Raw genomic sequence first — 15,862 nt, 5'->3', positions numbered from 1 at the left:
CCTAAACCTCACAATACTTTCTAATTGAATAAACATGCAAACCTCTAAGGCTTCAGGTATAAAGAGACAGGAATCCACAGGAGAGTCATCTTCCACAGGGTATAGAATCCACTTTTTGCACAGCAAAGCAAAAGGGAACCAGGAAGTTCAAAGTCAAGAGATTAGTCATAGCACACCTCTCCTACCCTCGCTCTGAGGAATGTCAGTTGCGAGCTGTGTAAAGACCACTGGTGCAGTATAAGACATGTCCAATGCCAAGTTCAATCCAAGCCATGGAAATGGGTTAAATTTGTAACTTTTTTTTTTTTGCCACAGAATAACTAGGGATATCCCCATAAATGGGGCTATGAATGATGAGTTCCTAGGATAGCCTAAAAGGTATCAAACTTGATGCCAGCCTCTCTGTTTTAAACACAACAAATATTGGTAAAAAAATAGAATAGAATGACCTTGATGCCTCTTACACTTGTTCTGAATGAATCTGTTTTCATGGCTGGCATTGTCTTTGTCACCATTTGAAGAATACAGCTTATTGATTGAAATGAGGAATACAGTCAAACAGCTTAACTTCAGACGTAAGTTCTTACACAAACTATCTCAGTTTGTGAGAGGCTAAGCTTGGGTAAGACTTTTTAAACTTTATTTGACTTACAAAATGAAAGGAGCAAAAATTGTCCACACTAAATAGGAGGCTGTTGTAAGGATGTACAGAGGTAAATCATGTACAGTAACTAGCGCTATGACTGGCCTGCACGGGACATTTAATACTTGTTAATCTGTATTACATGAAGAAAGGAAGGAAATAGTACTCATTAATGTATTCATTTCAAGTTAAGTTTGTTCACTGTTTCTCTTGAAGATTTTTAGGATACTGGCATAGTACAAGTATTACTGAAGTAGTTTGAGAATTAGAAATAACAAGATAAACATAAGGTATAAATTAAAGTAATGCCATACATTTCCAATTAGTAGCCTTGTCAATGCCAAGTTTAAATAAAATATGATTTTCTGGAGAGTCATAAATTCTTGAAAAATAATACTGTAGTAAAGATAGACAAGTTTGTCACGGAAAAATGCAGTATTCATATCTATGGTTGAGTATTATGTTTATAACTGTAAACCTTGGTAAGTAGCATTTTAATTCAAGTTGAAGATTCAGTGCATAGTGAAAAGCAATTGTGATTCTCTAAACAATAGTGAAAGAGGAAGGGCTTTTCTCTTTATTTAAATAATACTTATTGACTAAAAATGTTACTATTTTGAAACTTTATGGGGTTAGACCCTTTTATTATAGAGGGGAAAAATAACAGATCAAAGGGCTTGCAAACAGTATTTCAAAGAGGGTATTACTGAAATATTTTTGTGATATTACAATTTTAATCAAATAGTATTTCCAAGATCCTATTGCTAAATAGAAAAAAATAAAGGAGCCTCCCTTTAATTGTTCTTTAAGAGATCAATTGTGTTAAAATATGGCAAAATTTTTTTTAAAGATTTTATTTATTTATTTTTAGAGAGGGAAGGGAGGGAGAAAGAGAGAGAGAGATAAACATCAATGTGCAGTTGCTGGGGTCCGTGGCCTGCAACCCAGGCATGTGCCCTGCCTGGGAATTGAACCTGCGATGCTTTGGTTCACAGCCCACGCTCAATCCACTGAGCTATGCCAGCCAGGGCAGAATTTTTAGCTTTCCATATATACATTCATATATTTAGAAACCTCTGTGCTCAATTTCTATATTGCAAGGTATTTAGGTTTACTGTAAAGTTAACCTTTTATCCAGCATTTGTATCCTTGAAGTGGAATCCATTTTCAAACATTTTAATTTGTAATCAAATTACCAATGGCATATATTAAAATGATAGAAGATTGTAATTAGTCAAGTGCAACTTATAATTGATAGTAAACCACTTAATGGGTTTTATTATTTCTAATTCTTTGAAAAAAGTCAAGCTATTATTTCCTCCTCTATTCTGATGTCCTGATCAAGTCAATCTAGATTTGCAAACACCTGTGTGAACAACAAACATAAGCCCACTTTTCTAATATTTTACCTTTTGTATTTGAAATGTCAGCTATTTTCAGAAGGCATACATGGTTAAGCTTATAAACATTGGGCTACTTAATCACAACATGCTCCTCACCTGGGGTGTCAGTGAATCAGTGGCTCTCTAATTAGAACCTATGACAAATAGTCCTGGCCTATGGCAGTGAATGGTAATTGATATTTCTGCATATCAATAGGAAATTTAAGATATGTTATATTGCCAAATGTTATGGACCTTTTTCATAAAGCCCTTGAGTACTTGTAAATTAAGTGCTATATTTACAGAAGTAGTTAATTTTAGAGAAAAAAACCCTGCAGAATGAGCATAGATATATCATTAAGCTAGATAATTATTTTAATTATTTTTTAAAGTAAGTTCAGGTCAAAGTGCATTCATATGATCCATGTGAACATTTTCCACAGGGATAGGAATAAGATGCAAAATAGTTGTCTACTCTAAAATATTTTACAGTAACTAATAGACTAAAGCAGGTCTACCCAGTAACCAAGGAAACCTGTCAAAATCAGGCCTGATATACTGTATAACATAACTTCCTCTTCAGTGCATCCAATAGTGCCTGTAATATTGGGGCTACCCAAGTCTCAGGGCACGCATTTGCGTGCACACACAAGCACAAAACAGAAGTTACCTTATGACTTAATAGGTTACCTTGATCTTTTTGTCCTCAGGAATTTCCACAAACAGCAATATATCTATTTTGTTGTTGTTGTTGATTTTTAATGTTAAAGCAAATGTATACACAACTGTTCAGGGCATTCAGTTAATTTCTAATTTCAAAATCTGCTTGGATACATTAAAAAGCTAAGAGTAATTTCATATAGTGTATTGATTTAATGTCCTAATGTAAGTAATTGCCATGTAAGAAAATACATGAACAAGTCTTAAACTGCTTTTTATAACAGTGAAATACAGTCAGGCAGAATGCGTGGAGAACTGAGCTCAGGCGATGGTATGGGCCAATGCGGAACAACACTGCTGAGGTTTACGTGTATCTTTATTTTTTACCATTTTCAAGAATGCTGACCTGAAGACACCAGCTTAAAAATGGATTCCTTTTATTTCAACAGAGGAAAGCTCCCTTAAGTTGACTTTCAAATTTCTTATGAGAGTTTGATAGGAATGTTTAATTATTAAGCGACAATAATAAATATCTCTATCTATATATCAATATCAATATGTCTATACTTATAGATACATAAATATAGATATTTATGTAGGGGGTGCCTCTCATACACCCCCTACTGGGGACCTGGCCCGCAACCCAGGCATGTGCCCTAGACTGGGAATCCAACTGGTGCCCCTTTGATTCAAAGGCTGGCACTCAACCACTGAGCCATACCAGCCAGGGCTACTATTTATGTTTTTAAGTGCATTTTCATCTTTGACATTAAAAATTGGCACATTTATTTTTCAGCTGAAGTTTTCACTAAACTCTAGGCTACTATGTGTAGCTTCATAAACCTTATAATAGATAATGAATAAAAAACTCTTTATTTCCTTTGAATGTTAAAAGATGAACTAAATTGCAGTTTTCAGTCAGAAAGGAGACACAGTATGTGTGCAGCAGATAATGAAATAGAATCTGCAAATCAGATACATTATTTTTTCAGTAGAAAAGTCTCTATGTCCCCTCCACCATCCCCAAAACATTGCTTGTACACTGATCTTTGCTGCCAGATTTTTTGGACCATCTAATCGCTCTCTTCTCAGAAAAAAAAATCATGAAAAAATACACTGTCAAAATCAGTGGGAAAACTCTCCTCATCTGACTTGTTAGAAAAGATATAAAATTTGCCCTAAAGGGCTCACCTGGCAGTGAGTGGCATGCTCATTGACAAAATAATTATAAAGGTTTTGAGGCAGCTTGAGTACCACACGTTGGTCATCACCAGGACAATTATTTGTGTGGGCATTATCTAAATGGGTCTCATTAAGTTTTATTTTTCAACTAGTAATTTAGGAAAGTTTTGTTTTCTGAAAAACAAAAGGCAGAGACACTGCTTTTCTCGCAGAAAGAATGACCATTGTGATGGAAATATATATTCTGAAGAAGTCAATATAGGTGTATGCTAAAAATGTCCCACCGTTCCTTCCTAGGGAAAGGTATAGAGCAATATCCACAGAGCTCACTATCTAGGGTCCTCAAGATTCCCACTTTGAGCCAGCTGTGCATGCAACAGGAGGCCTTCTGGAGGGAAAATTGTGCTGGGGCACACACACTGGTGCAGTCACAAAACCTCAAGATTTGATGGATAAGCTGCTTTTTCTAGAGAGCAGATTTTGATGGTATGGAAAATTGGATCTGGTCCCAAATATCGTATGCATCTTTTCTCTACCAAACTGTGTGCTTTCATTTCACTTTCCTGAAAAAGATGCCTTCATTTGGATGTGTTTAGGATACAGTAGCTATGTACTATGTGCATTCTTTAGAAAGAAAATCATCAGATGTAGTCATAGAGGTGGTTTTTCAGATGAACCCAGAGGGCAAATTCAATCAATGATAACTTATCACCAGTGCAAATACATAAACCCTAGCTAGCACAATCTTTCCTTTGGACTGTATGTTGTTGGCATCTTTCATTTTGAATAGAAATGCCCACCCTTATATCAGAAGCTGGGTTTTTCAGGCCATCCCCAAGGTTAGTTTCTGAGACACTGAGAATACCAAAAATGAGGTAAGATGTTAACTAGTTTTTTGGATGTAACCTCAACTATTTCCAAAGCCTTTATAACACTGTCATTGGGAGAAAATAGAGTAGAAGGCCTGATTCAGGCATATCTCAGAGAACAAGTGCTCACTGGTTTTATACACCAAAAGATATATATGCCTAGCAATGTGTGTGAGCGCACACACACACACACACACACACACACCATCCTGGGCCTATGTCTACCTGCCACAAATTGACATATCAATTCAGCCATATCAGTTAAATAACTCATCAGGGAGCTTGGATTTTCAATTTTAACCATCAAGTCGAGTAAAACAAATGGCCAACTGGGTAGCCTGTTGTTGACAGTTGGCTCTGGTGCCCTTACATGTCCTCCTTCCTCCGCATGAACTGTATCTGTGCTAAAATTCCTGTCCTTAAGAGATTTTGATGATAATTAGTAGAGCCAGCCCAAGTGTGAAAAAGAAGCATTATTACCCTCATCAGAACCAAGCAAGCTTCCTCTGCCATCTGTTTCCAGCACAAGGCATTATTAGGATCAACATGACACTCCATTGCACTTTCATTTGCAAATGCCTTGATGATGACAATGAATCTAACAGAAGACAAATAGTCAAAACTTTCTAAGCATGTGATAAAGGGCTTGTAAGAACCGGAAACTATTGCCATGTAGAGCTCAAGAATGAGTAATGCCCTCTCCCCACACACACTCAACAAATCCCAACATAATATTTAAAAATCAGGCAGGAGTAAATTTAACGTGCAAATTATAGGAAAATATATCACATGATAATTTATTGAGTGAAAAAGTTCCTTTTCATTCTACCATAATTGTGCTACCACAGATTGTGCTAAGAGTTGTTCTGGAAGAATGTGCAGCATTGGAAGTTGTACCTCATGCAGTCACTCAGCAGCATTTGATCTAAAAGTGCATGCACAGACTCAGACAATTACACACTGTTTCTGTTACAGTCTCAGGCAATTTCCCACACACTATACTGTGAAAGCGCTTCAGCTTTGAACGACTTCTCGAGGTTGACTACATGCACATACATATTAATTTGCTTGAAAAGACAACAATTTAGAATATGAAAATAGATAAGCAGCATTCATGTAATACAGAATTCCTGAGAAGAGTGTGTGCTATATAAATCTTTGAGAAAGACTTTGTATTCATTTGAAAACCATGATACAAAGCATTTAAACTAAAGCAGAGTGATCTAAAAGTAACATACTGTGAAGGACTGTCAATATTTTGTTGTTAACCATGATGAAGGCATAGCTAAATTCTACTGCCTTGTTTCCCAAGAGGAAAATTTCAGATGCTTTTTCATTGTTCCTCCCATTTTCCATCATTTTCAAAAATATTAGAGAAGGAATTTTCTAAATTGAGGTATTATACTTTGTAATTTTAAATAATTTTTTATTTTCACATTTTTCACTCTAGGCAATCCATTTAATTTTAAACCTTGATGGTGGGTGTATAAAAAATAACTCAGAAAGAGAAGAATTCCCAGGTGCACACTGTCATGATTCTTTGCTCCTGTGTCCCTTATTTGGAGAAGATGTAAGTGACAGGTTATGCACCTGACTGACATTTACATCCTCAGCAGGCACAGAGAGTATTTATTCTCAGGCGTGTGTATATAGAAGAAGAGGGAATGCAAATGCTATGAAAATGGAGGGGTTTACAGCTTCATTGTAGAGTTAGTAAAGTAGGTTGCTCTGGTACCCAGGCAGCAGAAACAGGACCTCTGTGGAATTTGGTGGGAGAGTCCCATGTGGCAAGGTCATGTGATGGAGATTTGGAAGATGAAGTCCTTCCTCTTGCTCAGAATCAGAAAACAAGTAAGGAAGTGAATATTTGTGTCAAAACCAACAGTCAACCAATGACTACAACTTTTCCATAGAAGGAAAGAAGGAAAAGTTAAATAAAAATTTTAGTGTTAGATTTATAAAAGTAATTTTGAGTAAGAGAAACTGGATGATTTTCTTACTAGAGAAAAGCTAGCATATACACGAAGTAGCTTTATTACTGTTGGGTTTAATTTGGTCTTAATGAATTTTGGAAATAACTGCCTTGTTTAATTGGACAAATAATAATCACAATAATCACATCTATGTGTAAATGAGTGAGTAGGTTATATCTCACTTTATTCTCAGGGGAAGAAAACTGAGATTAGCTTGGACTGTTTTGCAAGGAAAAGGTTCTTGATTTCTATCATACATTTCCTTAATTCAACCCTTCTCTTTCTTCTCTTGCTGCCCCCATAGCTTATGCCTTCACCAGATGTTCTGTAGTTCAATGTCCCATCTGCCCACTTCACCCATCTGTGAACAGTCACACTCAAAGATACAAAGTTGACACCGAAATAGCAACTCCACAAAAAAAAGCAAATCTTTCACACTTAATTTGCCTTTGTTTCTAGAGAGTTTTCAAAAATAAATCAAATCAATCTGTCAAAGAAATAACAAAAAACTCCCCTCAGTAATGAAAGAAAAGTAAAATTGAAAAATGTGTCAATGTTACAAGTAATAGAAATTTATATTCATGCGTTGTTTTCATTCACTCATGAGCAAGAGTGCACAATGCCAGAAAAGCAAAAGAGTTGAAAAGCATCTGGCTTCTGTTTTCCTGAAAAAACAAGTCACAACGGTATACGGTGGAAGTGGTCTCAGAGCTGCATAAACTGTAACTTGTATTACATATTGTCAAGGTGCAAAGGTACAAGGAAAACCAAAATATTTACAGCATTTCAAATCATTCTGAGTGGGTTGATGTAATAAATCAGCAAGGGGGACATTAAATATATTATAAACAGACTTCCATGGCAAAACATGAATTAGTAGTGCTCTAAATGATATGAGTATAAACACATATACTGTATAAGCATGTGGCTCTATTGGCATTTAGTAAAAAAAAATTCCAGTGCAACTGGTTCTGTGAGTGATACAACAGATTTAAATAGAATGCAATAGACTGTTATTTTAGTGAATGGTATTCTTTTCAGAATCTCAGATTTTTGGTTTGACAACTAAAACTGATGTGCAGCTCTTCAACTGCATAGTCAATGTAGAGCAGCATAAAGTGCCTGTGGCACAGGTCCGTAATCTCAGCAAGAAACAAGGGAAATTCTTATGAACCAGTAAGCAGTAAGGACATGGATTTCTGGCAGCGAAGGCAATCCCTCATTTAAATTATTTCTGATGAGTTTCGTAACTCATCCTAAGGTTCCAAAGTCAGATTAGAATGTGAGTGAAAACCACACTATACTTGAAGTCATGCCTGGCTTATGAAATTTGACATGGAACTCTGTCTCTAGAAACCTCACCATCAACCTCCTTACTATGCTAAAGCTGATGAAAGGCGGGGAGGCCTTCAAACATACAGCTCCCTGTGTGTTATATCCTAGCTTCCTGCGGTGTCAACCTAACCATTTTTTAATGTTGTAAGTCATCTTTTTGCCCCCTAGAAGCTTGGATATTCTAAATCCAAGAACTGGCTGTGATGCATTTCCAAGCAGAATATTATACACATGGTTTGCCAGGAATGCTTTCCTCCTGGATTCTACCTAGACTTTGAAATTGCTATTACTCCTCCTACTGGGCAAAAGGTGTCTACTAAGGCCATTCATGGTGAACAGGATGACCGCTTTTCCTTCGTTGTTGTTGCAAATGCTCTAGCTCAGCCTCATACATCATTTCTTGGACTAAGTACTTCTCCCGTCGTATTCGGTCATACAGTTTTTTTGGTACATCTGGAATCAGGTATGCGATGAATGACTTGATCCCAAAAACAAGGTGCTGCAAATTTAAGAAGGAAAAGTTCACTTTTCAAAGATTCAGAAATGCCAATTATAAAACAGAACAACCATGAACAATGTTGCATTTGCCTCACAATCAATCATCAGAACTCAGTATATATGATCTAGAATATTAATATTTTCAGAAATTATGTTGGGAATACTACTGTTGCCTCATATCACATAGGTATTAGGAAGAAAAGAAGAACTGTCATACACACATGAGAAAGATCACATCCAGGGAAAACCCACATATCCAGGGAAAGACCATGGAGGGATGGAGATACACAGCCAACAAACTAGAGAGAATGTAGTCTGCCTGTGATGCTGGGATTAGACTCAGCCTCCAGCACTTGAATTTGTCAAAACTTCTACTCTACTAAGTCCTTTATCATTACAACTGCTTTAAATTTTTTGTTTGTTACATAATTATTCTACAATAAACTATTTTAAACACATGGACAAAAGTATTACATATAAAAACCAGGAACAAAAATCAAAAGGTAATATGCTCATGGTTAAAAAGTATAGATGCTAAATGAGACTGCCTACATCTGAACCTTACTCTGACTCTTGACACAGATGTATAACTTTGTGAAAATCACCCACATTCTCTATGTATCACCTTTAAAATAATGATAATAACAGTATCTCTTAAAGGCTGGTATGAGGATTAAATGAGTATACACACTATTTAAATATTACTTCCTATTATTATAAGTGCATCCTTTGTCTTTTCCCATAAAGAAATGTAGATCTTTCCGTTACTCAGTAAAGAAAAAAAAAATCTGATACTGATAGAGTTACTGTGATCTATAGAAAAGGACACATTTACCTAAAGGATTTTGTGACAATAGTCTCTATGTGGAAACAAAGAATTCACAGCACTTTCAACTGAGCTTGCTATGTGTGTCCCAGGAGACTGCACTGCCCAGTGGATCATAGTGAGCCGGTCAAGTTTCCCATAGGAAAGCAGGTTAGGAGTTTCTTTCCTCGCCATCTCACTCTGTAATTTTGGTCATTGGAAACAGATGCCTTCCAAGTTTGTCCTGAGACCTTAGTGGTACATTAGAGAATAGATAATATATTCCAGTGCTAAGCTCTTACTATATCAAACTGGTTGGTTTATGCTAAGCAAGGCAATAATTCAGAAGACATCATTCCAAGATGTCTTCATGGGACTACAATCTAATATTATTGCATGGCCTGATAATCTCAATCTATGCAATTTTTCTAAAAGTGTTCTGAGGCATAACTGACTAAATTATGCAATGTCCCTTCTATTAATACACACAATCAACTGTAATTAGAGTTGATTGTTCAGGAAATAAGTTTCTCCATCCTTGTGAATAGGTATGAATTATTTTATCAGATGATAAAAAGCCACCCTTTTCTTTTAAAATTTGGTTATTAGGGGGCTCAAGACTAAGCATTCAGTTCAACTGTAAGTAGATTTTTATCCTAGTTTTCCTGGTACAAACACCCACCCACTGACCTACTTTTTTACATTTTTCACCTATTGCTGTTTTGCACTTGTTAGAGTGATTCCATTGTATCTGAACCTTTTACTGGGACATAGTCAAGTCCTTTTTTGGAAGTCAGTAGTGAGCGTACTTCAAAGAGGCAACTAATATATCAGCTGGAAAAGCATTTACCTATGATTATTTCATCAGTTTGTGACTAACCTCGAACACGATGATGAAGGCCAACCGAGCAGCGAGGATGTGCCAGTACTGTAAGGTGAACTCATAGGGTCTGGAACTCCAAGGGGGACTTCTGTAGTCTCGGTATCTAAAATCCACAAAAAACAAACAAGAAAATTTTTTGAAGAACAGAGATCAAAGTGTGGAGGCCCCAAATATTCTTGATTTGCCAGAACTCCAAAATGACAGTTTAAATGGGCTCGTTATTATGGAGAGGGAGGAGATGGAATGATGAAGGCAAGAAGAAAAGATAGCTATAATTTGTAAGTCAGTACCTGCAATAACCCGATTTTCCCATACCAAGCTCACTCAGGTCAAAAAAGGAGAGGCTGTTGTTGACATATCCCTTTAAACAACTGGAAGAAAAGAAAAGTATCGTGTAATTCAGAGATTCATAAATGTCTAGTCCAAATTTTTACAGATGACAAGATTTGGTAAGTTCTTTTCATTCTAATTATAAACTCCTAGCCTCTCAGTGATCTGATTCTACTCCCTAACTCCCCTTAGACCTGTATTTAATGAGTCAGACTTTCATCTGCCATTTTTTCCCAATAGTTTCCATCTTACACATTCATTTGGTTTACATTTATTAAGTGTTTATTATGCACTAGATATTGGTAATTACTTCCTATGGATTAAACCCCTATAAATGTTTTATAAACATGCATATAATATTATTTGCTTAATAATAATTAAGCAGCCAGTCAATGAACATGTTTATTTGTAATATATTTATTAATTACACAATATATATTTATTGAAAACCTCATTTTGTTAGAAAAATTCTAGAGTCTTGGTATTCAACAGTGAACAACTCATGCAAAAATCCCTACCCTGGTGGTTATATATTAAATTATGATCAGGGTTTTTACAATAACCTTTTAATTTCCAATGTGTAAATTAAAGAACTAAGGTTTATAGAGACTAAATAACTTTTTCTAGGCCTATAATTCTTGAAATTTTTGGTCTCAGCCACCCTTTATACTTTTAAACATAAAATCTCAAAGACCTTTTTTTTAGGGGTATATCTACTAATATTTAACACATAAGAAATTAAAACAGAAATTTAGGAAACATTTCTCTAATAATTAATTTTAAAATAACTATAAAATCCATTATAAATTAATAGAAATAACACATTTTAAAGGAAAAAGGCTACCTTTTCCCAAAGAAAAAAGTGTAGTGAAAAATGACATTGTTTTACATATTTCCAAATTCCTTTAGTGTTTATCTTAATATTTAGAAGACAACTAGATTCTCATATCTCATTAAATTTCCATTAAATCTGTTGCAACATGTTATTTGGGTTAAAGAGGTAAGTACAGAATCTGTCCTCAAAAATATAAATGGTTGGAAAAAGGAGAACTATTTCAATAATATTTCAGATAGTTGTTGGCATTGTTCTTTGATATTCCACCAAAGCTCTGCATCTGGGCATTTCTTACAGCTTAGTTGCAAGTGGAATCCGAACATATAAGTAAAGTTTTCTTATGTAATTATGTTAAAATCCAGAGTTCTACCTTGAACTTTTAATTTATTTTTTCACCCATAATGATTTTGTAACATCAAATATGGGTCATTTGAAAAATATAGGTTCCCTCAATTATACAGATCTTCCAAATGTTGATATATCTTTACTATAAGCTATGAAACATCAGTAACATTAATATTATCATTGGTTTTTATTAGAAAAAATAATCTGTAAGTTCTGTAAAGCTTTGAAGCTCACAGAGGTACATAGAAAGTTATTTAAAATCCTAAGTTTCACTTCAAATCTTAAACTTTATTCATAGTAACAAACACTGCCCATTATTTCCTTAAAATGATAAGATAGTTTTGTGCATTTTAGAAAAGTGTGTCTGCTAAATACCCAAGTCCGGATAATCATCTTCTGGCCATTCTCATTGCATGCTAAAACAGCTTGGTGAGTTTGCAGCTCCAACAAGCATATGGCGCTTTTCTTTGAGACGAATATCGCACTTTGATACATTACAGAAGTGCTGTATGCACACTTTGCATTTTGTCATATACACTATTGAGAAGGCATGTGTTCAAGAGCAGAGATTTGGTGAAATTAATAAGTATTACTGTTTCATCAAGGACATTCTGGAATTTCTTACTAGCACTTTTAAAATGGTAATCGTATAGTAATGAGAAATACTATCAATCCTGGTTCTCGTTGGTGTCACTGACTTGGGTTAAGCAAAGTCACCAGAAAAATTTACCTCCACAGCTTTTGCCCATAAGTGCAAATGTTAATCTGGTGAAAAAAGAAGCTCTATGTTCATATTATTATTAAAGTAGCATTGGCCTCATGGGCCCTGAAAGATACCTGCAGAACACACCTTGAGAACCACTGTCCCAGGGTAAACAGTTGATAGTACCTGGGTTCAAGTGCACATCTATCTCATTTTAAACCTGGAATTCTTCATTACACGACCACACTGGCTTCACTCCCTTCCCTGCCCCAGACCTCATAATTTACCATTTTGACTGTTCTCTTGCCAGCACCCTCCTCTTCATTGCTCTCTTATCCTTTTGTCACCTGGCCTTGAAAATTTACAATCTGAATGACTCTACTCCAATTTAGCTGCTAAGCATACCTTGAAAAAAATGAAATAGAAGGTTGACCCCATGTATGTGTGCTTTCAACTTCTCATAAGCCCTTCACACCTCTTGAACTTATTCTACATCCCTAGTCATTCATTTTGGAGAAAGGGTCAGGAGCTATCTCTACCTGAAAGGTAGGTCCTGAAAGTACCCAACCAATTTAATTTTCTTTTGCCTCTAGGTGGCAGTAAAGACACCAGCTTCTAAGGAAGAGGGCTGTAAAACTGTCTACATATTTTATAAACCCTAGAAATCTGTTCCTAGATCATTATGAATTAAGAAAAAAAGGATTTTTTAATTTTAATTATAATAATAAAACCACTTTATATTGTGTTTCAGAGTACATAAAATGTTACCTTAGACATCATTTCTTAATCATGGGTCCAGATTGATGATGTTCCTTTCAGTAAAAGGTAGTTAGAATTTAAACCTAAGGTGTTTAACTTCAAGTTAAAATCCCTTGAAAAGGCTCTATAATATAAAAAAATTCTCATGCTTTATTACCTGCCTTTGAAAAACTGAAACATTTATGTTTCTAAAGGAATTTCTATGTTCTAAGAAAACATCAGTTCATCAGCAGATCTAAGGACTGATTTCATCCTAAACCAGGGCTCAACCTGTTGGGGCACATGTCCTGCCTCTAGATCAGTCACGTACCCAAAGCTACTCCTGAAGGAAGAAGGACAAACAGCTTCTCTTATCACTGCTTTACCTTCTATTAGGAATTCTACATCAAAGGCTAATCTCCAGCTAAAATTCCAGTTTCTCTCTGTTCCCAAACTCCAGTCTCTCTTGCATTCCTCCCTAATACCAGCATTCAAGAAGAAAAAATCTGAAATATCTCATAGTCCCTGAAGCAATGGTTTTAAACTGGTTGATTTTCTGTCCCTCAGGGGACATCTGGCAATGTCTGGAAACATTTTTGGTTGTCACAACTTAGGGGGGTAGGGAGGCTGCTATTGGTAATGGACTGGACTAGGGCCAAAGTCGCTGCTAAATATCCTATAATACACAGGACAGCTTGCTATAAATTCCTTTAGAAGAATCTCTCATCATATAGCTGACAGGTCCTTCCTATTCTGTATGTCCCCACCAACTAACTTTATTCACTTCAGCAATTTTAGTACCCAGTGTGGGCCCCAATTTCCCCATCTGCATAGTCAAAAGATTGCACTAGATGATTTCTGAGGTCTTTTCCAGTTCAAAACGTGACTTCTAAATACATTATAACATCTTTTTTTAACATTTTGATGTCAGTGATACATTTACAAGGGAAAACATGGAGAGACTCTAACACTGTTTACTGTAAAACACTGTTTTCCTTTTTATCCTGCTTGATTTCTCCAAAATACATGTTATAAATGAAATGGTCAGAAACATCGCCCTTAATTGTCACAGAACAAAACTTCCCAGTAAGTTCTTGTTTCAATAACAAACATAAAATATATCAGAAAAACGTGTACATTTCGCCCTTACTTTTCACCGTAGTCGAAATGTCTTGCACAGGGGCCATATTTGTATTCATAGACAAAACGGGGGATGTAATCAGATGTAATAGCAATGACAAATGCATTGGTGATCACAGCCAATATACCGATCCCTTCAAGAATTCCATACCATATACCTAGTAGAATAAAGATTAAAGACAGTGAATAAAATAGAAAAATAAAACCCTCTCCTCAATCTTATTTTGAAAAGAATGTTATAGTTATGTTGGAATCACAGTTGTATTATTTAATTTCTTGGTATAGTATCTCACCACAGATAGAACAGATATTGAGTGCTTTTTCACAGGGGAAAGGAAGACCTCTGTCTCGAAAGGTTTGAAAATTAAAATACCTTTAGGAATTGGTTTATATCCGTAATGATGAGACTTGGTACAGCTGCTTCAAAGCTTAATTACAACTTGCTGAAGTAATAAAAATAACAAGCAAAAATGATCTAGTTAGTTCTACATCATTGGCTAAAGTCTGAAATTTATGTAGTCGCTGTGTCAAGTACTTTTTAAGGCAAAAGTACAAGAAAGTAAACCTAGTTTGATATTAAGACCTACAAATTACTAGTTGACATTTCTGCTTCTTAAGAAGGCAACCTGGCATCAAAGAGACACACAAATAAAGCTTTGGAAATTGCATATAGTATCAGTATATTATTGACTGTAGTCAAAACTATGTTTTAAATAGGACTAAACTTAGCTTTAAAAATATTGATATAAAAATAAAAAAGCTCTAGAAAAAATACTCAAAGTGCTAAAGATGATTGTACAGATAGACAACTTTCCCCCTGCAACCCTCCCCACCTTCCTTATTTTCAAAATCTTTATAATGTATCTACATTGCATTGCAAAGAAAAAAAATAAATTAACATTTCCTTGGTTGGAAAGGCTGTATGATGAAGAAATCAGAATGCATAAAAAAATACAATATTTAAACATATCAAATTTAACACTTCTTTTCACAAAAGTCACACTATTTAGTCAAAAGAAAACAAGTCATGGAGAAAATATTTGCTTCATATAAAACAGAAAAGCATTATTATTTGTTATTAATATACAAAGATATCCTAAAATTTTAATAAAGCAAACCATCCAAGAGAAAAATGAGCAGATAATCCAAATAAGCAATTTGGTATAAAAATATAGATAACCAATACATATATGAAAAAGTTTTCAATCACTAGTATTCAGAGAAATGTGCTTCAAGAAATAAGATTTTTTAAAAATTTATGGGATTGTTGAAGATTTGAAATTCTTTTTTTTCTAATTTTATTTTAATCATTGTTCAAGTAGTTTTCTGTCCTTTACTCCCATCCCAGCCTACCCACCCATCCCTCCCCACCTCCCTCCCATTTCCACCCCCCTTGGTTTTTGCCATGTGTCCTTTATATTTGTTCCTGTAAACCCTTCCCATTCTCCCCTGAAATTTCCTCCCTTCTCCCCTCTGGTCTCTGTCAGCCTGTTCTCTATTTCAGTGTCTTTGGCTATATTTTGCTTGTTTGTTTGTTTTGT

The 15,862-nt window shown here is 35.3% G+C and overlaps 1 protein-coding gene across 9 annotated transcripts in view; it reads right to left on the bottom strand.

Annotated features, from left to right (window-relative positions):
- Positions 1–4,536: 4,536 nt before the first annotated feature.
- ANO3 (anoctamin 3) overlaps positions 4,537–15,862 on the bottom strand; it is a 304,038-nt gene continuing 292,712 nt past the window's right edge. For all 9 annotated transcript variants that reach the window (XM_036029156.1, XM_036029157.1, XM_036029155.1 and 6 more), the window contains 4 exons: positions 14,332–14,479; positions 10,521–10,601; positions 10,228–10,333; positions 4,537–8,543 (listed from right to left, as the gene is read on the bottom strand). In XM_036029156.1, the coding sequence (XP_035885049.1) occupies positions 8,361–8,543; positions 10,228–10,333; positions 10,521–10,601; positions 14,332–14,479 (518 nt within the window). In that variant the 3' untranslated portion in view covers positions 4,537–8,360. The remainder of the gene's footprint in view (positions 8,544–10,227; positions 10,334–10,520; positions 10,602–14,331; positions 14,480–15,862) is intronic.

This window comes from Phyllostomus discolor, chromosome 6 (assembly GCF_004126475.2).
Source record: "Phyllostomus discolor isolate MPI-MPIP mPhyDis1 chromosome 6, mPhyDis1.pri.v3, whole genome shotgun sequence".
In the NCBI taxonomy this organism is placed as follows: domain Eukaryota; kingdom Metazoa; phylum Chordata; class Mammalia; order Chiroptera; family Phyllostomidae; genus Phyllostomus; species Phyllostomus discolor.
Note: the sequence above shows the minus strand (reverse complement) of the source record. Positions and strands in the feature narration are given on the sequence as shown.